This window comes from Vigna radiata, unplaced genomic scaffold (assembly GCF_000741045.1).
Source record: "Vigna radiata var. radiata cultivar VC1973A unplaced genomic scaffold, Vradiata_ver6 scaffold_315, whole genome shotgun sequence".
Taxonomy (NCBI): domain Eukaryota; kingdom Viridiplantae; phylum Streptophyta; class Magnoliopsida; order Fabales; family Fabaceae; genus Vigna; species Vigna radiata.
This window is the reverse complement of record NW_014542557.1, coordinates 132873-156034: the sequence shown is the minus strand read 5'-3', so window position 1 is coordinate 156034 and position 23162 is coordinate 132873. Positions and strand designations below refer to the sequence as shown.

General features: G+C 33.9%; 2 protein-coding genes across 5 annotated transcripts; one reads left to right on the top strand and one right to left on the bottom strand.

Annotated features, from left to right (window-relative positions):
• Positions 1-2424: 2424 nt before the first annotated feature.
• LOC106780403 (sugar transport protein 13-like) lies at positions 2425-4516 on the bottom strand. The gene is made up of 5 exons (XM_014668685.2): positions 4356-4516; positions 3914-4236; positions 3693-3817; positions 3321-3612; positions 2425-3206 (listed from the first exon to the last, which is right to left on the bottom strand). The coding sequence occupies exons 1-5, from the start codon at positions 4486-4488 to the stop codon at positions 2577-2579; spliced, it is 1503 nt and encodes a 500-aa protein (XP_014524171.1). The 5' UTR covers positions 4489-4516; the 3' UTR covers positions 2425-2576.
• A 9228-nt stretch (positions 4517-13744) lies between these two features.
• LOC106780404 (protein TIME FOR COFFEE) lies at positions 13745-20394 on the top strand. 4 transcript variants are annotated; one of them, XM_014668687.2, is made up of 12 exons: positions 13745-14173; positions 14295-14711; positions 14811-14968; positions 15045-15312; positions 15398-15785; positions 15911-15971; positions 16071-16142; positions 16217-16490; positions 16612-16678; positions 16773-16842; positions 16929-17294; positions 17398-20394. In XM_014668687.2, exons 1-12 carry the CDS (start codon positions 14080-14082, stop codon positions 19720-19722), a joined length of 4560 nt encoding a protein of 1519 aa, XP_014524173.1. In that variant the 5' UTR covers positions 13745-14079; the 3' UTR covers positions 19723-20394. The 4 variants fall into 4 exon arrangements, with proteins under 4 accessions (XP_014524173.1, XP_014524174.1, XP_014524175.1 ...); XM_014668688.2 differs by having other exon boundaries at positions 13747-14173; positions 16776-16842; positions 17398-19722; XM_014668689.2 differs by having other exon boundaries at positions 13749-14173; positions 14811-14950.
• The last annotated feature ends 2768 nt before the right edge of the window (positions 20395-23162 follow it).

Below are 23162 nucleotides of genomic sequence, written 5' to 3'. Positions count from 1 at the left end.
ATGAAAGATGCATGCATGAGGTTGAATATAAAGTGTATTGGTTGGATATCACGATTGGGCACTCCCTTATTATTATTCAATTGAGAAATGTGATGAAGAAGAAAAATTAAGATATTGGAATGAACAGTTTTAGAAGGAAAAAAATAAATTTATTAAATATTGAAATAGCATGGCTTGATGGTTCACAAGAAGAGAATCTTGTTGATGATTGGCAGTCAGCTTTCTCCCGCAATGTAGCTTACGTTTAGATAATGCTTCATACTTTTATAACATTTTATTTTCTTTCTTTCAAAAAACGTTAGATCGAGTAGTTGGAGCTTTGTCTCGGTTTATAATCAAATTTTAATACAAAAATATATAATCGAATATCAGGTTTGCTGGACTCAATTCATCTATTCAATTCTTAGAATCACATATAAAATTTTATGATACTCTGTTTCAAAAAATTGGGTTTAAATGAATAATTTATATCATATATTTTGTATAAAATAATTCTATATACATCGGATAAAAAATAGAAAAAAAAATAACTTAAATAGAAAAAATATTAGATCAGATCCAAATTCCAATAAGATGGTAATGTTTAAAATATGGATTATAATCAATATTTTAAAAATAGAAAGTTTTTCTCGTTATATATTGTTCTAACTCTATTGTCATGTCTACCATTTCTGAAGTTTTGTTTGTAAGAAAATAGGAGTGAATGTTTCATAATATTTATTCAAAGTAGAAATCATGCACTAAGATAAATTCAATTATGTTATCTTACTATTATAATAGACTCGTAGGAAGATTAGACATTAAAATTATACATAGTTTTAAATATTTTATTATGACCCTAAAATTTATTGACCAAAATATCACACACACACACAATCCGTGACACTATAAACTGATTATTACACTTAATTATATGATTTACCTACCTAAAAATAGAATAAAATTCACCTCAAGCAAATAGAACAAAATAAATATATTTTATTAAATAAATAACTTTACATGCATATATATTTAGATAGATAAAAAAAAAAATCAATAATTATATGTAAACATTTCATCATTGCAATATTTCATTGATCATTATCATTTTTATTTTTATTTCCTAATTTTGTCCTAATAACTTACGTATCATTCATAAACTTCACCTTTTCTTTTTAATCACAATGTTTTTTTTTCTTATATTTAAATTTTAGGATATCATAAATATTTATTATGATTTAAATATACTTAAAGGAGTCGAGGTAGACCTTCTAAAATCTTCATTTGTTTCACTACTTTCTTTAAGTGTAAAATCAATAAATTAATAAAAAAAATATTAAAAACTGTTATATGTACATTGAAAAAATAATAAATAACTAATTTAATAACGTACGTTATGTATGTATATATTTATTATCTGTTTTAAGATTTTTGAAGTGTGATGCTTTTTTAGTAATTATATATTATTAAAATTAGATGTTACAGGTTTTATAAGAATTTTTTCACAAGTCAACCAAAAAAATATTAATATTAAATGTTAAAAAAATTAAAAATTAAAGAATTTTTTAAATGTGAAAAAGATTGATTAATGATGATTTTTTTAATATAATAAATAATTTGTTTCATAATAGATATATGAAATTCAAGATATAAAATAATTCTTGTGAATGAAATCATAATTCTTTTCATAATAGATATTTTTTTGACTGATATAACTTTATCATAAGTTTAGTATAGTCTTTAATTTTTTTTAATAGAATCTTCTTATAATAAATATTTGTGTAGATAATAAAAATACATTAATCATTATGTCAATAGGAATATAAATTAATATAAAAAATCATTATAAATTTAACATGTAAATTCTTTCATTTATTCAAAATTTTGTTATGATTGATCTTATTTAAAATAAATAAGATCATTGAATTTGAAAAATAAAATAGAAATAAGAGTAGTAATGCTTTCTCTGGTAAAAATGAGGCTGTAAATTTTATCCAGTGGGCCAATGCCACCTTTTGCTCCCTTCATTTGTCATTCACAGAGTCTCCCGTGAATCCTTCAAGCATCTAAATTATTTTATTGTACAATTGGGCTCTACTGCTAAGGAATATAATATTATTGGATGTCAGGAATTATGTGAGTTATATTATTACTCATAATTATTACTCATAATTATTACTTAATCTTATTATTACTCTTTTTTGGTAGAATCTCTTTAAATCTCGAAAGACTTATATTAAATCCCAAAATTAGTATTTTCTTTTTTAGACATTTAAAAGTAAAATGAGTGAACGTTTTTAGAGTAACAAGTGATTCATCTAAACAAACTTATTTTGAATCATCCGTTTGATAAATTTAACCTGTGATTAGGGTAAGTCTTTAGATTTAGAAATGCTTCAAAATATATAATATTAATTTACATGTTTTTTTACTCAGCATGTTACATATATATATATATTCGATCGCGTTTATCTTCAGTATACAATTATGATAACTCCACTATTTTTTATTTAATTTTGATTCTCTCAGTCTTGACTTAGGTTATGGGTGTGCTTGTGTGTGTATATATATACATATATATTAATTATGGCCTGGAATCAATCTTCCATAAAACTCTTCCAGAACCAGTGGTTTCTCCAAACTTTGTCTGTCATCTCTTCAATGGGTATATTCTTGGTCTCGGGAACTAGAAAGAGTGTGAATAATGACATGAGAAGCACCCAAGCGGAGAAGAAGAAGAAGATGCCGAACTTGAAGTGGCACATCATGGACAAGAAAGCCTGTGCAATGATGAATGTGAAGAGCATATTCACAAACACTGTCACACTTTGCCCTGCCGATCTAGCCTCTAGGGGGAACGTTTCACTAGGAATGAGCCATCCAAGTGGACCCCAAGACCATGCAAAAGATGACACAAATATGCACACCATCACCACCACCAACACCCCAAGCCCTTCGTTCAAGCTATCTGAGAAATCTTGGACCTTCAACCCTAGCACTATCCCAATCACCACCTGAGACACAAACATTTGCACACATGCTTCCAACAACAATATCCTCCGACCAACTTTGTCCACCAAGTACACAGACACTAAGGTCGACAACACATTCACGGCTCCTGTGATCACAGCTGAGTATAGGGAAGCCCCACTTTTAAACCCCAAGGTGCTGAACAACACTGGAGCATAGAACATGATCGCATTGATGCCCGTGAATTGTTGGAACACCTGCACACCACAAAATATTAAGTAACAAACCATATGACATTAATGAAAGTTTAGTCTAGGATTATTGTGTATTAATTCTTTGAGGCATATAAACAAATAAGTTAGCTGTGTGACCTGCAACATAACGGCAATTATCAATGGAGGACGGTTGTGACGCTTGAGGAGGCTCTTCAAAGGATTCTTGACCGTTTTAGCCACTTTACTGGCTTTAAGGATCTCCTGAAACTCTGGCTCCACATTTTCCACACCACGAATCTTCTTCAGCACAGCCTTCCCTTCATCCTCCAAACCCCTCTCAATAAGACTGTTGGGAGTGTCATGCACAAGCAGGGATCCAAATGTTAGCATCAGTGCTGGAACCCCTGCCAAAGCCAACGATATCCTCCACCCATACCCGCCTTTAATCCTGCATTTCCTAGTCAGTCAAATAAATGAATAAATAAAGTTGCAATTATTCAGATCAGTAATAAGGATCATTGAAGTTACTGTGCAGTAAAGTAGTTGACAATGTTTGCTATGAGAATCCCAATGGTGATATCAAGCTGGAACAAGATGTTAAGCGCTCCACGGATTCTTGTGGGAGCAATCTCAGAAAGAAACACCGGCACTGCCTGTTATGAAACCCAAAATCAGTCAAGAATCGGGAACATTACTATACTTCAAAACACTTACATTGCACGGAAAGGAATGCATATATAATCAAGGACCTGATTGGCGAAACCAACACCACAACCAAGCAATAGCCTCCCAAATATCAGCAGCAGCAAGGTATTTGCTACAGAGTTCAAGACAGTTCCAAGAATAAAGAAAAGCCCTGCAATCAACATAGTGCATTTGCGGCCTAGCTTTCTGGTGACACTGGAGGCAAACAAGGTAGCTACCAATGCAGCAAGGTATAGAGAGGATGTGAACAGTTGAAGACTTTGATTGTCATATTTGCAGTAGTTACTGTCCACTCCATGCTCCTGTATCCTTTTGTATACCTCTGGAAAAAAACGTTCTAGAAAACTTGGCATGGATGTGACACCACCTGCATTCATATTCATTTCACAAAGCATTAAGTAATTAAATTGCTTGAAATCAAACCTAAAACAATAACTCGTTAGTAAATAGCTGCATTACTAACCAACCACTATGTATCATACGTACCTGAAATTCCAATGTCATAACCAAACATCAGACCACCGGTGGCAGCCATAATGCAGGATATTATGACACCATAAGTGATCTTTGCCTCAAATTGGACATCCCCTGAACCTGATGCAAACCCTCCCCCAGCCATGATAATTAAACAGATAATTTTCAATTGATTTTCTTGGTGTGTGCATGGTTGTATATATATGTATGTGAGAATGTAGCTACCTAGGTTCTATATATGGCCTCTCTGTTTTTTCGGGCTTTGCGGAAATTTTATTAACGACGTTTCAAATTAAGCACTTTACAGCATTAACATCGATGGCAGACTACGTACATTGGATACAGGTAGATCAAACACCATTAAATCTTTACACATCTGTCTCTTGCTAACTATATATATATATTAACAGACAATGTAAAAGGAATAAAATAACAATGCTCCCAAACTAATTTTTCTAGTCTCGTCAGAATCTACAAATAAAAGAACGACTAACAAATATGTCACAGAAAAAGATAACAAAAACTCAAAAGAAATACAAAGATTTTGAAGAGAAAATTCATTGATAAGGATGAACTTTATCCCTAACTAGAAAAAATAGATGAATAAAAATATGCAAAAAATCGCCCTACAGTTTAACAAGTATTCCACTCAAAACACCAATACATCACAATCACAAACAATAGAATGAAAAAAATACTCAAATTATCAAGAAACTTTTCTTGCTCTCAAAATTTCTAATACCAGAATATCTTTCATTCATGTCCACTATTAATTAAAAATAAAATATTAAAAATTTAAGAAAAAATAAAAAGTACTTGATTTAAAGTTATATCGAAATAAACATATGATATTAATATCATAAATCGTATACTTCTTTTTATGTAACATCATTAGTTTAGTCCACTAAGCTAAACATATTTAAAAATGCCTATGAGGAATTTAAAAAAAAAATTGAGTAAATTAAACTATATCAACTATTTGCTAACAATTATTAATTAGAAAATTTTGAAGAAATGGTTTCAAACCATTGGCTTTCAACAAAAAATTTAAATTAATTTTTTTCCCATAGGTATGACGTTATGCAGTGTTTCGTTTTTTTCTTTTTTAAATATAGAAAATTATGTTATAAAATATTAAATATTTGAAAATAAGGACTGGTTTTAACAAGAAAGTATGAAATAGTATTGCAATCAATTACTACAAAAACATGAAAAAAGAGAACAAAATATTATCAAAATTTATTTATTTATTTTCTAAATAAAATATAAAAAATACTATTAAATCACAAGTAAATGAATAGTCTATAATACCTTTTCTTCTACTAATTTTAACTTTTTATGTCGAATCATAATAATTAAACATTTCTTCTATTAATTTTACTCCCGTTTCTTTGTATAATTGAATATTTTAAAAATAAGTTTAAAGTTTAAAAATAAGAAATGTTTCGTTTAGAAAAATATTCTTTCACACATCTAAATTTTTTATATTCATTTGACACTATCCTTAATTACTCTTTCTTTTATTTTATTTTTAAAACTACAAAACTTTCCATTTTTAGATAATTTTACTTTTATATTCAGTGTCAAATGAATTTAAAAGTGTGTCATGATATTATTATTATCTGGTTTAGGTTGAATTTCATTTGGTTTACAAAAGTAATTTGTATAATATAATAATATTTTTACTAATTACAGTTTTAAAAAAATAAAATATCATTACTATTATAAGCACTTATAAATCAGTTTTAACAAACACAAATAGTTATACGCATATAATCCTTCACACTGTTAGTCTTTTATGTATTTTGAATCTAATCCTTATAGAAATTATATATTTTCATTTTACTACTTATACGCGTAATCAGTTAGAAATAAGGAGCCAAATTAAAAATAAATAAATAAATACTTTATGCATAAGTGAAACCATTTTACAAAGATCAAATTAAAAATACTTGTATTAACTATTTATTACAAGTACTTATACGTGAACAAAAATAAATTTGGAAAACATACTGTTAATATGTATTTGACTTAAAAATTATGAGCGTAAATGCGTGATATTAATATCGAGATTTTAATATTTATTATTTAATATCTCATTTTAAAGAGATTTACGATTAATTTAGAGTTAGATTACATAGTGTTATAGTACTCTTTCTTAACTCTCCATTCATTTTTTTAACACACTCTAACTTTATTTTATTGAATTTTATGTTTACTAGATAATTGATAAATGTTTTGTAATCTAATTGATATGTCAAATAACCAAGAACATAAAAAACATGTAGAAATTAGAGAAATATGGAGGTCGTATCTGTAAAACATTTATTATAATAATTCTAAACTGAACTTCAATATAACGAAATTATTTTTAAAATTCCACATGGTTTGAATTGAAGAAAGTAATCGCTAATAGAGTTGTAGAACTGCAATTCAAAGTAAACATAGAAAAAAATAACTCTAAGTCAAAGATCTTCATAAAAATAGTTTTTATAAAGATAATATGTTTTAAAATCTATAATAAAAAACTATTTATTTTAAAACTTTTTAATATTAAAATAATTTAATCTTATTATTTTTAAATCATTATCACATCTAAATTGTCAATTTTTCTTAGATTTTTACAAATAAGTCACAAGACAATTGTAAGAGATTATAAAATTATTTTTGATGAATAAAATCTCAATAATATGTTTGACATTTTTTTCATATATTATTCAATTATCATCTTTATTTAATTTCTAATTTAATCTCAAAGTTAAATTATTAAAAATCATTACATATATACACTGATGAATTGTCACTTAATTGACCTTTTAATTTTGTTGTACAAAGTTTTCATCTTAATTCACTTACGACGAATAGACCAACTAAACTATCTAAAATATAAAAATGATATTCTTACTAAAAATGTGAAACATTTCTATATGAACGCTTGAAGGATAAGAAAACTTTGCGTCTTATTACGAACTTCTTGAAAATAAGGTAAAATAATAATAATAATAAAAAAAACAGTTATAAAGACTACATGATACTTACATTACTAAAAAAATATTAATAAAGAGATAATATAAGTATCTCATAAATCTTACAAACATTCTTTTATATATATTTGTAGCCTCTGAATATAAGATAAATGTCAATAAAACAATAGAAAATATAATAAAATTAATAAATTCGGTTTACATTTATAAATATCAAATTATAAAATATTACAATATAATCATATCAATATCCGGATCAATCTATGTACATTAACAATACATAATAATATTTTATATTTTTTTTATCTAAAGTAAAACTTTAATTTTGATTGAACAATTTATCTCTCTTACTTACATATTTAATTTAAATTTTATACATGGATTTCCCACCGAAAAAAATTCCAGCGTTGATTGTAGTGTGTACTCGAATGAAGAATTACAAATAGGTGATTTAAGTGACGAACGAACACATCTAAGATGTGTGTTTTCGGTGGGTGAGTTGTAAATGCCTCTATACACTATTTTTTTTTTAAAATTTTGAAAATTTTCTCGACGATGAATTATTTGTATTCAATTCATTTAAATTATTCAATAATATTATTATTTTTTTCTAAATATTAAAGATAAAATATAAGGAGTGCAGTCAACCTTCCAAAAGTTACATTAAAATTACAAAACTGAAGAATTAAATAAAGGTTGGGATGAAAAAGGTAAATATTTGTTTATAATCTGCAAAATATGTACTTATAGCAGACACGGTGAAAGATCCTCAAGGATTGATGCTTACTAGGATCTGGGATGCCACGTGCACTCTTCCTATTGGTTACTTTGGATACCTCTCTTCACCAACCCCACTTATCTCACGTGTTGGTATAAATCTGTATGTATTAAACTATATTTAGTGTATAATAAATGTTTATTTCAGATTTCATCAACAATAGTGAAGGTTATCATGTATGCTTTTTTACGAGCTTAATTATAAACAAAAAAAACATACTTAGAACGGAAAAAAATTGACATAAAGAACACTATAGAATCGTAGAAAGAAATACTTTTTGGATATGTAAGGTTGGTGAGAAATCATGACAAAGGAGTAGAAAAAATAAATTAAAATATCAAATATATATTATTCATGTAAAATCAGTGATGGTTCGTAAACATGCATGATAATTAAGTAAACTTTCATTACGAAGTGAATTGTGTTATTATTACCTTTCTTTCTATACAATTAAAAAAAATATAATTTTAATAGTGATCGAGAAATTAATTAAAAATCTTAATTTATGTTAAAAAAAATATTTGTGTTGGTTAATGTTAACTAAAAACTAATTTCAATCTACAACGGCTATGAAATAACTTAATTTTCCTCCATAAAAACAACTTCATTGACATTAAATATAAATCATATAAAAATGGCCGTGTTTGTAATTAATTGAAAAACATTGCTTACATGATACAATTTTGTAATTAATGTTATATGATATATAGCACTATTTATATTAATAAATGAATAACTTTCGTGTGACAACAAAAGAGTGAATTTGACAATAATTTAAACTAAGTCAGTTTGTGATCTTCTAATTGATGTCAAGTCAGTAATATATCGAACAAAACCAAAAGAACAAAAATACAGACAAAAACAAAATGACTTGTCAATCTCAATTTAAGCCAATATGAGTAAAAAGTATAAAAACAATGAATATGAAAAATAAAAAATATCATACATTTTTTAATTCTTATCTTTTTTATGATCAAAATTTTATCGAAAAAATAGCTTTTAACTTATTATCTAGATAATATGATTACCTTTTATAATTTAAAATTTATTTAAAAATAAATTACATTTATACATTTCCATCCAATATCCATATTTGATGCCGTGTTTTATCGATCATGTCCCCTTTTAAATGCCTTTGAATTATATCTTTACCAAAGTTTCATCTTTAATCATGTTTCTTTCTATATGGTTGATCTGAATTTGTTTTTTCAAATATTTTAGATATATACATAATAAAATGAAAACATTATTCGACTTTTACATAGATTAGATATTAATGTTTTTTTATAGATCATAAACAGATTAAACATTTACTTAAAGTATTAACACATTACTATATAATCAAACGTAAAAAGGAAAATACATTATATAAACAATTATGTTGGTGAATATTTGCTTCTCATAGAAGTAAAAAATAAAATAAACAAAGAAAAATAACGATATATATTACAAAATATGAAAATATCTCTTACAAAATAGATAATAATATAACTTAGAAAAATGTCAAACTTAAGATCTCTATTATGTTAAAATATTTTTTTATTTGGTTAGGTATATATATATATATATATATATATATATATATATATATATATATATATTAATGTAAGCATAAAAAACAATTAAAACAATATTAATGATGGATTTAATTTTGGATGGAGCTATATTTATGTGTGAACTCATTTTCTCTCTCTCAACGTTATAAACTAATTAATTCATTGTGTAAAATAATTAATGTAACTGTTAATATTAATAGAAACATAAGATTAGGATTAAATTATGTAAAGAAAATATTCAATTTCACACAATCATAATTTTTTTTAAATAGAGTTGATAAATATTAAATTTATTTTTTATTTTATCAAATAAGAAATTATAACAAGTATCACAGATTTTATTGTAATAATTATTGTATTTTATTAAATATGTATATGCATGTGAGATGCTAGGTCTGACTAAAATATTTGCTATAAATAAATTCAAAGATAAATTTAATCAAAAGATCAGGTCATATGAGCATATAATCATTAATTGATGTTTAAGAAAACATTATTGTCAACTATTTTTTTTTTTTTAAAGTAACTGCTATTTTAAAATGTTTTGTATAAAACTGTTACGTTTTTTTTTTTTTTACATTATATGTGTAGTTTCACTAGTAACATCAAGATATTTCTTATTATTCTCGTTGTTTTTTTCTTATAATATAATATAAATACTTAAAAAATGCATACACATGTTACACTAATATTGGATAAATAAAATCGAGTAAAATATATAATTACAATAGAGATGTGGTTTATAATTATATGCATATCTAATCCAATATGAATTTATATTTTAATGTTTACAAATTTGTAGATATATTTTAATCTTTTTTTGGTGTGATATTTTTGTTAAAATATTTAGCAGAAAAATTTATAAATCACAGTCCCTTAAAATCACATATACTTTGTAGGGTTAAACATTCATTACACGTATTTTATTTATTAAAAAAAAAATCTCAACAAAAATTGACTTAACATGAACTCGCAATTTTAATAATTCCACCTAATTAACTTGCAGTCCAAAAAACTCATCTTATTTTGATAAACTAAACGGTGTTATATATAAATTTTAAAATATTAAAATTGAATTATACTTAATTGATCAAATGGGATCTGAATCTAGCCCAACTTCTGATGCTCATACCTACGTGATACCAAGCTAAGCTATTCATGATTTTCATATTATAATTATCACCGATACTAAAAACCTCAACTATACAGTAAAAGTAAAATTATTTGGACAATATTAACAATGAAATGATGATAAGATATTTTTATTTTTAGTTTTGTCCATTTTAATCTTTAATGACTTATTTGTTGTTTAGTATTTTTTTTAATAAATTAATTGTTACATAAAAATTTAATTTGAATTTTGAAGTATTTTAATTTTATTTATCTATCATTTTAATATTAATTTAATAGTTATTATTAAATTTTGTATAAGCAAGTTTTATCACCACAATCTTCCCACATTTATATAAAGCAAAAATAATACATGGTAAGGAGGTGCATAGTTAATTTTTTTTTTTTTTTCTTATAAAATACGTTAATGTGAAACAGCGTAACCCTACTATCTGGTAAGAAATAAACAAGAAATGCCGTAACCCTAATTATTGATATCACTTATCTTAAAGAATACAAGAAGTCTCAAGTTTAACTCGTAATTTTTAATAAATATTTTAGAATCTAGATATATTACAAATTAACTTTTTATAAACAAGAGCATGGACATACTTATAATAATTTATTTACATGATACTTCATGGGTTTCTCACTATTTCTTTTAATCGTATCCCATACTTGATTTCACATTTTTTGTTTCTATTATCTTCTATAAGAATCATAGAAAAGAATCCGTGCTAGAATTCCATTCTTTATTTGAGATAGATAAATTATTGGAACCGATATATTTTATTTTTTTTAATATAACGAAAGGACCAATTCCACAAGAAAATAAGTTGCTGGCTTCAAAGTATTTACTGATAGCGGCATGGCTTTTGTGAAATCCTTTTCGACTGGCAAGGAACAGAAGAAAAATGTAAAAACACACTCTAATCCAGAGACTGAGGTTAGGGCAAATCGGAGAATTGTTAAAACACCACTCAGAAGAAATGCTGTATGGATTAAATATTTTTAAATATGTAAATTAATAATTAATGGAAAGTAAGCGAGTTATTAAATTAGAATAATAAAGATGAATATAAATAGTAATAATAAGATTAGAAAAGGAAAGTAAGAAACGAAGAGAGAGAGAAGAGAAGAGTGACGCTGGGGTGACGGCTAGGGTTTTTTTTTCATAATGTCTACGGCATAAACGAAGCCACGTTGGCTATCTGAGGTAGCACTTCCGGTGCACACATGGCAAAACTATGGGATTTGACGACAGTGAGTGAGAGAGAGTGTGAAAGCACCCGCAAAACGACAACGTGTGAAGTGGGTCCATTCTGACGTGGCACACTTACTTGAAAATATAATATTTTATAATGAAAAGGTCGGATACCTCCACTGACTTGTGCCTTATAAAATTAAATCTGGTTTTATTATTTTACATTTTCCTTTGTAACACTTTCTCCGCATTCCACGCTGATATTAGACCTGTTTTTTAAGACCTGAAATAAAAATTAGTATTGCCTTTTGGAGTTAAAAGCAGAGAAGCAGAGTCTCTCACCCCGGTGACGCTATCTTTTCCTCCATTTGTTTGTTCACAATCAAGATAGATATTTACCTCATCAAAACCGGAACCAAGTGTAACCAATACCAACATCCAAGCCTACCAACGACCCTTTTCACAACCTCCACATGTTGCATAATTTCTCTGCCACGTTCCTCCAACCAAATCCTTTTATTCAATTTCCTTTTAAATTATTCTTACTAATAAACTTCACTCAACTATAGGATCAAGTTCATCTCTATTCATTTTTTCTTTAACAAAAGAACGTCTACATATTATTCTAAGGATCAAAACAAAATACCATGTTTGGTTTTGCTGTCTCCATCTCTTCTCTGTTTTATTTAATTACTAAACACATTTCATTTTTAATTAATTTTTTATTTAGTTTTTAACTGCGATGTAATTTTCAACAACTAGATACTACTATTAGATAAGTTTCATAAATATTTGTGAATTGTTTAATGGTGGGACCCATGTACATGTCATGAAGCTACCACATCTCGCGAACGTGACAATTAGGCCAAAGGAGAGAAAATAATTTCTAGATCGGCAGCTATTGGTGGGCCCACGCTCCTTGGAAGTTCCGTGACCGTGACTCTGAGTTACTCTCGCTTCGGCGCTCATCCATACCGTCCAATCAGAAACTTTCGACGGTGGAGATTGCGTTTGACGATGGACGCGCCCGAACCTCTTGGTTTAGGTGCCATGTCGGACTCGCTGGTTCGTTGGAATCTGCTTGTTTTTTCAATGAATACCTAGTGCCACGTCGGACCCATCCAACGATGCAAAAATCATGTGGTACTGATAACCCAGATCGGTCCGTAGAACACAAATGTTTTTTTGGTTTTTTATTTATTTCAACGTGGGCCCTCTAGTGTAGTCTATTCTCAAATTACTAATATAAATATAAAATATATATACAATCAATTAAAAAATTATAGAAACTGGAAAGGGTAATAATGGAAGCAAATTAAAGAATTTGACCGGTGGAAACGATATTTTCTGCGGTCACCTAGATTCCTTGTGATGGTGGTTTGCTTTTACCAAAGTCATAGCAACGGGTTATATCAGGTGACCACGGGAGGTTTTTTTTTCTAAAAAAATAATTCCCTGTTAATAACAGTAAAATAAAATTCAAACTATAAGACATTAATTTGTTGCATTAATTGAATAATTAAACAAAATGATATTATACCAAATTGGCAGTGAGTAAAGATTGGAAAGTTAGAGAGAGAAATGGACAGGTGGAGGTGATGCGCTGAAAAGGTTAAAAGGTGTAATGCATGAGTGGTGAGATGAACGGTTGAGATGGTGCCATGATGTCATGAGGAAAGGGGATCCGTTGGATTGGTGGAGTAAAGAATGGTGGGGATTGTAACAGGTGACGCGGTGAAGAATCGTGACCGTCCAGGAGTCTTTGGAGTGGGTTTGGCAGAGAGTGAAATAGCGGAAAGAGATGAGATTGGAGCACAAGAAGGGGAAGAAAGAGTGGTGCAGCCTCAGCAGCTAGAGGAAGAGAAGAAGAAGGGAAAACAAAGAGATAAGCAAAGCATAACATAGCAGTCCCCCCTAAGATCTCTCTGATAATTTTGATAACAGGAAAAGAGGATCTTTTTTGGAGAGAATCAAATTTGAGGGGTTGAAAATATCAAATATCAAATTTCTCTCTCCGTGTCTGCGAATTTGGGGTGCAGGTGATTATGGTTGTTGATGAGAGGGTGTAGCTGATTCGGCGGAAAGAGAGGATTTTTGTTGTGGAATGGACAGGATTAGAGAAGCCAGAAGAAGCACTATGGCCGCTAATGGTTTAACCAGAAGAAGGCACAGAACTAACAGTCTCAGAGACTCACCAGGTTCGCAATTCTCTCTCAGATCTCAATAGCCTTCCTACCCTTCCCTCGCTTCCTCTTCCTTGATTCTCACGATGTTTCTCTGTTCTCTTTTCTTTTCTATTTTTTGTTTTGTTTTGTGCAGAGGAAGATGGAACGATGGAGCTGCAAGAGCCATCGAGGTTGCGAGATCGAGGAGGGACTGGGAAAAAGGATCGAGATCGCGAGAGGGACAGGGACAGGGACAGGGAGAGGGAGAGAGATCGATTGGGTCGGAGCAAGAAGAGAAGAGGAGATAGGTTGATGCATAGCAGCAGAGAAGATGGCGTAGAAGACACTTCGGAAGAGAGTATCAACGACGAAGACGACGATGACGACGAGGATGGCGGCGGCGGCAGTGGTAGCGCCTCAGTCAGAATGCTTCCGCTCAACCCCTCCTCGCTCTCCAACCACCATCGGAAGAGCTTCCCTCCGGCGAAAGTTTTTAGACCAACGCCGCCGTCGACGTGGAAGGCCGCCGATGAGATGATCGGAGTCTCCGTTCCCCGGAAAGCACGCTCCGGTAAAAACCGCAAAACCATTTCAATTCACAAACGCTCACTGAATTCGCCGCGTTCCGATGCGCTCACCTTTCTTCTTGTTTTTCTGTTTCTGTTCGCAGCGTCTACGAAGAGGTCGCACGAATGCTGGGCTTCGAGCGGCAGCGGAATCGTGGCGGAGCAAAATCACCGACAGCCGTCGACCTCCCCTGTGAGGGCGGCCTCGCCTTCGTCGTCTAACGCCTCGGTTAGAAAGAAGATAGTGAGTTTCGGAATCCGGGTGCGAGAATCTCACTGTGGTGTGGTGTGTTGGTATTGATGTAAGTGTGCTAACAGTGTTGTTTTGATGAGTGTAGAAGCAGAATGGAGGAGCCAAGTTTCGACCACCTAAAACGACGACGTCGAAGCCGTCTTCTTCGGCGCAGGAAGAGATCGAAATAGAGATCGCGGAAGTGTTGTACGGCATGATGAGACAACCTCAGGGACCGTCGAAACAAGAAATCATCGCCAACGAATCCTCTAAGTTTGATTCCCGAGAACCCAATAAATCTTCCACCGATGCAAAGTCACCGATCTCCAACCCCCAAAATTCAAGCTCTTCTGCCACACCCATGTCTGCTGTTGGTGCGACTTTCTCTCGGCAATTTTTATTTTTATTTTTTGCTTTTTTGGTTTCCTATTGACAGTCCTTTCGGATTTAATTTTGCAGCTCCGAAGAGGAAACGACCGCGACCGGTGAAGCACGAGGATGAGAATCCGTCGAGCTTGAGCGTCCGGAGCAGTCCCATTTCGTCAACGACGAAGGCTGAGAGCGATCAGCCTTCAAAGATTGAAACCTTTTCTTCTAATTTAGATAAGAACGTTGCGTCGGTTACAGAGGCGATCAATCTGGTGAATTCTCAAACGGTTCAGGCTTCGTCGGAGCCGGTGAAGCCAGAGAGCAACGCTTCGTCGGAGTCTAAGCAGGCGACGGAGGAAGCGGAGAAGCAGAAAGACGTGGGGTTGAGTGAGGTGGTGGTGCCTCAGTCGCCCAAGAAGGAATCTCCTATACGACAAGTAGCAGATGATGACCGTGAAGATGTGAAAGCGACTAAAGCGTGAGCAGCATCGACTTTTATTACTCTTTCTTTTTCGTTTTTTTCTTTAATCATTCAGCCTTTTGTGTTGAGTTCGCGCTGAATGTGAATCCTGATCTTTCTTTATTGATTTTTTGGTTCTTCAGGAATCCATCTATATCCGAGAGTGAAAATCAGTGGGAGGAGAAGTTCCCGATAGATCTGATGGTGCTTATCGTTTTCTTCCTAATCTATCTGTCTCTGATATTCCCCGTTTTTTTATGATTGATTTTCATCGATCGGATACTTTTTTTTTTTTTTTTCCAGGCACCACCTCCTCCCTTGAGGTCTTCCCCGGAAAGGGACGTGGAGAATAATTTGGTGGTTGACGCAGAAAAGGTAAGTGGGCCATGTATTAGCTATGGAATCTTTTCGTATAAGAATCAGGACTTAAGGAGTTTGGGTTTGTTCAGGAAGCGAAGCCTGTGGTGAAGGAGGACGAGAAAGCACTGAGAATAAACAAGGAAGAAGCAATGACTATTGAAATGGAGAGAGTGAAAGCAAAGGCCGAAGAAACTGATTCTCAGAAAGCGGGTCTTGTGCAGAAAGAAAGAGGAATTGACTTGCAGCTTGATTTGGAGAAAGCTGATAGGGTGGATCCTATTGGTAATGTCGGTAGCATGGTTAACAAGAAGCAGCAACATCAGAACGTTCAGAGGCAGCAGCAAACAAATTCAGAGAAAAATGGTACTTTCAATTTTGAAGCTAACAATGCCTGTTCTTCTTCTGGCTTTCTTTACTTCCCTCTTTTCTTCTTTTTTTTTTTTTTGGGTGCCTTACTTGGTTTCTCTCTTCTCCCCATTTCCAGTTCAACCCAATTCTCTACCTCTACCGTTGTCTGTTCCCAGCTGGCCTGGCGGGCTTCCTCCCATGGGGTACGGCGAGAGATCAATTATTGTGTTTACTGTTGTTTCAGATATTTGTACTATTGTGGAAATTTGATGTGATCCCTTCCCATCTCATTATTAGCAGATATATGACCCCTCTGCAAGGAGTTGTATCCATGGATGGGACTACCGTGACATCTGCAGCTATACCTGTATGTGCTTTTCTGTTCCCTCTTCAAAACACTTTATCAAACGATGTGAATTGAACTCTTAATAATAATTTGTCTTAAATTTGCAGCCTCCTCATCTTCTTTTTAATCAGCCTCGGCCGAAAAGGTGTGCAACCCACTGCTACATTGCTCGGAATATATTGTATCACCAGCAAATTGCTAGGATGAATCCATTCTGGCCAGCAGCAGCAGGTTCTGCATCGCTGTATGGCGCCAAGCCTAGCAATCTGAATGTTGTGCCCTCCACAGAGTTGCACGGCAATGTTTCCGGCAGGGCTGCAAACTCTTCTCAGGACAAAGGACACGGTGTTTCCATGTTTTCAGGACAGATGGGGAAGGATAAAGCCTCTCAACCTGCCAACGTGGATAATTCATCAAGAAAGCAAATTTTGCTACAGCAAGCTCTACCCCCAGGAGCACCCAGTAACATCTTGGTATGATTTATCTGTCTTCAAAAACTGTAAACTTTTTTTGTCTCCCCCCTTCTGTCTTATAAATTTTTTAATTTCTTTTTTTGTGCTTTGTCACAAATTTCAGCATGGCCCTACTTTCATATTCCCACTGAATCAGCAGCAAGCGGCCGCCGCCGCATCTGTTAGGCCTGGCTCTGTGAAGTCATTGCCAGTTTCAAGCAATGGAACACCATCCAGTGTCAACAATTCGGCCCCTCCAAATGCTTCTGGCACAGGTGCTGCTGCTGCGGCTGCCCCAACAATGAGTTTCAGCTATCCAAATATGCCTGGCAATGAAACTCCGTACTTGGCCATTTTGCAGAATAATGCTTACTCATTTCCTATCCCAGCACATGTCGGTGGTCCACCTGGGTACCGTGGGACTCCCCATGCCCAGGCCTTTCCATTCTTCAATGGCTCATTCTATCCTTCTCAAATGATACATCCTTCACAGATTCAGCAGCAGCAAATTCCTGCTCAGTCACAGCAGAACCAACAGGTCCATCAAAATACCAGTATGTCTAGTGGATCCTCCTCTTCTCAGAAGCAGCATGCCCAAAATCAACAACAGAAGCCTAATAATAATGCTACTGGATCCAATGCGGTTGGAAGCTTGCAAGGCTTTCCTGTCTCCAAAAACCCGCCATCACAGCCACTACAGTTGCAACAGCAACCTCAGCAGAGGCCGAATCATCACACGTCTCATCCAACTCGCCAAATTGAGTATGAAATGGGTGGTGAAGACAGTCCATCCACTGCTGACAGTCGTCTTACTCGTGCTACCATGAACATATATGGGCCAAATTTTGCATTGCCTATGCAGACACCAAACTTTGCTTTGATGACACCTACCTCAATAAGTGGTGCAGCTTCCAATGGTGGTCACAGTGAGACAAAGCAAGCCCAGCAACACCCTGGTCCAAAGGCTGGAGGTGAAACAGCTCCTGCGTTTGCCATGTCATTTGCACCGATTAATGGAGCTTCTGCCCCCTCCGGTCTTGATCTCTCATCAATAGCACAAAATCATTCAATCATGCAGAGCAATCATAATTATCATATGATGGCAGCTGCACAAGCTGCCAGTGCCCAGTTGAAGAAAAATTATCATACCGCTGAGGAAGGGAAAATTGTTAATACTTCTAATAATATAGACGAAGAGAGAAAAGCAATGTCCGGGAAAATTCCAGCAACAATGGGGCAATCCATCGCATTCGGTAGGCCAGACGTAACTGATCCTTCACTAGCGTCAATATCCGGTGGCAACAATGTCATTGATACCTCTGGTCGTAACCTCAACATCGGTTCTGCTTCTTCCCGGGCTTCTGCTTCTGTTATGCCTGCTGCCATAAGCACAAATGCAGCCACTACTCCGCAACAGATGCAGCGAAATCAAATGATTCAGCAGCATCAGAAGCAGAACCAATTTGCAGCTGCTGCAGCCACTTCTCGCACCAAGACCCCATCAAGCAATGGCAATGTGTACTCTGATAACCTCCCTTCTACATCTTCGATGGCAACCAAGTTCCCTAATGCTGTATCGGCGTTTCCTCAGAGCAGTAGCGCCGTGGGTCATTCCGCTCAGTGGAAGAACAATGTAAGGGCAACAACCACTTCGCAGTCACCTCCATCCATGGCTTCAACTGCACCAGCGTCGTCAGTCAAAAATCTTCCACAGCAGCAGGCTCGTTCCCAGCAACCTCATACCCAAATATCTTTTGCAACAAATCCCAAATCATCCACAGCACAAGTGCAACCTGCAAGTTCCACCCAGTCCCCATCTCCCCCAGTCATGGTTGGTTCTCCAACCACTTCTTCAATGTCCAAAAACACTGGTAGCCCAAGGACAACTTCTGCTTCAACAGCAAGCAATAAGATAAACCAAAGTTCTTCCTTGTCCTCCCAGCAAGCCAAGAACACACCCGTGCCTGCTCGAAAATCGTCACCTGTTGGTGGCAGGAATGTGCCGTCAATACTCAATGTCCCTCAGCTAACTCCCTCTTCCAGCACGGGGAGTAAATCCCAATTGCCACAGCAACAAAAGCAGCAGCAGCAGATATCAAAGCAAGTATTGCCACAGGCCCAACTTTACTTCTCAAATCCTTACGTGCATTCACAATCCAACAGCTCCACTTCCACCACCACCGTTCCAAGTAATTATTATCTTCCACGGCGTGGCCCTGAGCAGATGCAACGATCAGGTTCTTCAGGAAATTCCCCTGCCGCAAACAATGTGAAAGGCAGCAGTGGCTTGCCCACGCAGGGGCTTTTGCATCCCGCACAGTTTGCTGCAATGCCACCCTCTGGGAGCCACCCTCAGTTCGTTCCTACTGGCTATTCTTATGCTCATGTTCATTCTGTGCCCTCGGTTCAAGTAAAGCCAGCGGAGCAGAAACAACCTGCGGGTGAGTAGAGAATGAATTATATATCCTTGGGTTGCTTCACCCCCGTGCTTGCGGGGATCAAAGAAGAAAACTAGCTCGAGTGAATCATGTGAATTGGCATATGATTTTGAATAGAAAGAAGGGGTGGTGTCCATGGTGGGGGAAAGTGTTATGCTGATGCAGCTTTGAGCAGATGTGGAAGGAGCTGGCTGGAGTTAGGTGACGGCCAACGAAGATAGAGAATGAATTGGATTCGTAAAGATTTTGGATGGGGAAATCGACCAAGACCATTGATGTGCCCGAATTGTGTTTAGTAATTTGTTTGTGCCCTTGTGTTTATAATCTGACAAGGTTGATGGTGAAGTCTAATCAAAATTCGATTGGTTTTTTATAAGATGTGGTTGATATGGTGGGGGAAAAAAGATGGAGGAAAGGAAGGGAAAGATCCACCTTTTCTTCTTTTGGGGATGTAATGGAGTTTACTTACATGTTCTTTCTCCTCTCTTTTTTATTTATTATTTTTATTTTTATTTTTTTAAATTTGTCTTCTAGGGCTACTACTAGAGCAGCAAACATCTTTTTGACAAAGTGTATGGGGGGAAGGATGAATATGTACGTGGGTGGCTGATCATATATTATAGTAACCCTCAATTTATTTTTTTAATTTTATAGATGAAAAGATGATTTCCCTGATTCCTACATGGGTTATGTTTTGGCCCGAGTGGGCGGCGACAGAGATTAGGAGTGAAGGAGAGTGAAATTGAATGGAAAGACTATAGAAAGGATGGGTTGTTGGTTGGTTGGTTGGTTGGTTGGTTGGCGCAAGGATGGCGTGGTCCTGATCATGTGGTAATGTGGTAAAGATAGGCACAAAGTTCTACCGAGTTAGACAATTTCCTCTGCTGAGATGTGTGGTCTTTACTGTCAACATCGCACACGTGGCTGACGGATTTATAGCAGATGTCTAACTATTCTCTCGGTATTATCATATTTATCATTTTTCATATAAAAATATAATTTATGATTATAAAATGAGATTAAATGTTGGTGGTAGTAGTACTTGGTAGTAGGGTAGGCTCTTTTTCCTTCCACGTAATAAGAGCAGATTGCTTTCCATTCCATGGAGGTCCCCACTCCAGCAATCACACCGCTTACGCCCTTTATAACCAACACATTATTGCGGGTCCTCACTTCCCACCTGTCACAATGTCAATACCCTTTTACACGTGTTTCTAATCTCTTTATCTTAATCACATTTTAATACCATCAACATTAACTTGGAATGGCTCAAATGGCAGAAAACAACTTTTTTATTTTTTTAAAAATAATTATTATAATAAAAAGGGTAATAATAATATTATAGGAATGGAGAGTGATTCATTTATTCGGTTATGTGTTTGTTTGTTTTTTGAGGGGCGCATAGAGATCTTGAGTTGGTTCCCTCTTGATAAACCGAAAAAGACAATATTTTGTGTCATTTTCCGTTTGAAAGGGACCCATCAATTAATGGAATAAGCAAAGTCTCTCCATTACCAATTTGTGAACACTGAAAGATAAGCCTCAATCTCACCACACCTTCCTGTCCTCACTCCAAAAACTCTTTTCTTTTCTATTTTTTAATCACTATATATCACTCAACCTACAATTCAACTTTCCCTTCTTCTCATTCCACACCTATTTTCCCTTTCAGAAATCAATTCCAGTACCTTCACCCTTTCTACCACTTCAACATAAATTAATTTCTATATCTACTGCTTATTTCATATCTTATACCTCCATCTCACTAGGTTGTAGGAGTAGGAGTGGGATTTTTTTATGTGATGTAAGGTGTTTGTCTCCATTTGTTAGATATCGATGGTGAGTCATTGAATGCATGATGAGTGAGTGAGGGGTGAAGAAAAAGTAATCGCAATGAAAAGGAAGAGTACTGTTGTATTTCTCTTTTCCCTATTGATTGAAGCTAAAGGAGAATGAGTGTGAAAAGAAGCAGATGGTGTGTGTGGGGTAGCCCACAGCATAAATAATAAAGATGCGAGGCCTAATTGGAAGGTCCATGCATTTAAGGCAAAGAGCTGAGTCCACGTCGCAGGCGTTGCTGCCAACTTCAAAAGTTTTTATATTTAATAGTATGAAGGGACAAAAGCTTTGCCAACAATTTCTCAAAAGGAAATAAGATAGAAGCAATTCACATGTGTTTTGGATAAAATACTTGTCCTTTGATTACTTGAGAAAGTGGAACAAGCACCCTCTACACTTTCATTATCTCACCTCTATCACCCTACTTAACAAAGTGTCGCCATAACTAATCATGGACCTTCATTCAATTACAATTTCAGAGAACAGATTCTTGACAAGATTTCATGGACTGGCATAAATGAGTTCCTTCAATTCAATGATTTCTAAACTGTAGTTGACCACAAAGAGAGGGCAGATACTCAAAATATATAATCTTCAATTCAGACTAATTATTTTCTCCCAGTCCCTTTCAATCTCTCTTTCTGCACACTCAACTTGCACCCAGAAAGAATGGTCAACATACAATACTAACCATAGGGGACCCTTCCCTTATCTAAACCATTGCCTTCTACTGTTCAAAACAAATCCACTGCTCTACAATGACAAATATCCTCAATTTCCGGCTATGTCTCGACTTTGGATATAAAACATACATATTATTCAATTTTTTCCAACAAACACAACCATATTTCTTTCATTGCTCTTTTATATATGTTTTACAAATATATAAATTATATAATTTATATTTTTGGTGTTTTTCCATGTTTAAACCTTAAAAGTAGAAGAAATGGGTTTGACTATGGGAACTTGTGCTGAGACAGGGATCGAGAAAAGGGAAACCAGAGACAGATTTTCTAACAGTCACTGGCAGAGAGGGAAAATGGCTCCGGTGGAAAAGATGAAGCCTTTAATGCACACCGTACATTTTACTTCTGTTCTGATGGCTGAAATGGGTAGATATTTTTAGCGCTCGGAAGGAAGATCAAACCAAACGAAACCCATGACAGTGGTTTGAAATCCAAAATGAATGACAAAAAAGATATCTCTGAAATGTCTTACCTGCGTTTCCTCCCTCCCTTTAACACCAAAACAGAAACCATTAAATAGAAAAGGTAGAAACAATATGTCAGTTTGAGTTAGGAGCAGAAAATGGGGTTGCCCTCCACCACCATACACAACAGAAAAGAAATGGGTTACTTTCTGATTTGATTTTTATGCAACATCTCTTTTCGCTTCTTATTTATATTTGGGAGAAAAACGCACAAATTCCATCCATATCCATCACTTGCTCATCTGTTTTTAAAATAAAAACAAAACCTTTATATTTTATTCCTTACATGTTTTTTTTTTCTTAACTGTTTATATATTTTGGTTGCTTTCGTTATTTTAAATAGAATTTATTTTCTACTTATTTTAAATTCTTAAATTCAAATTTAACTTGTTCTTTGTTTAC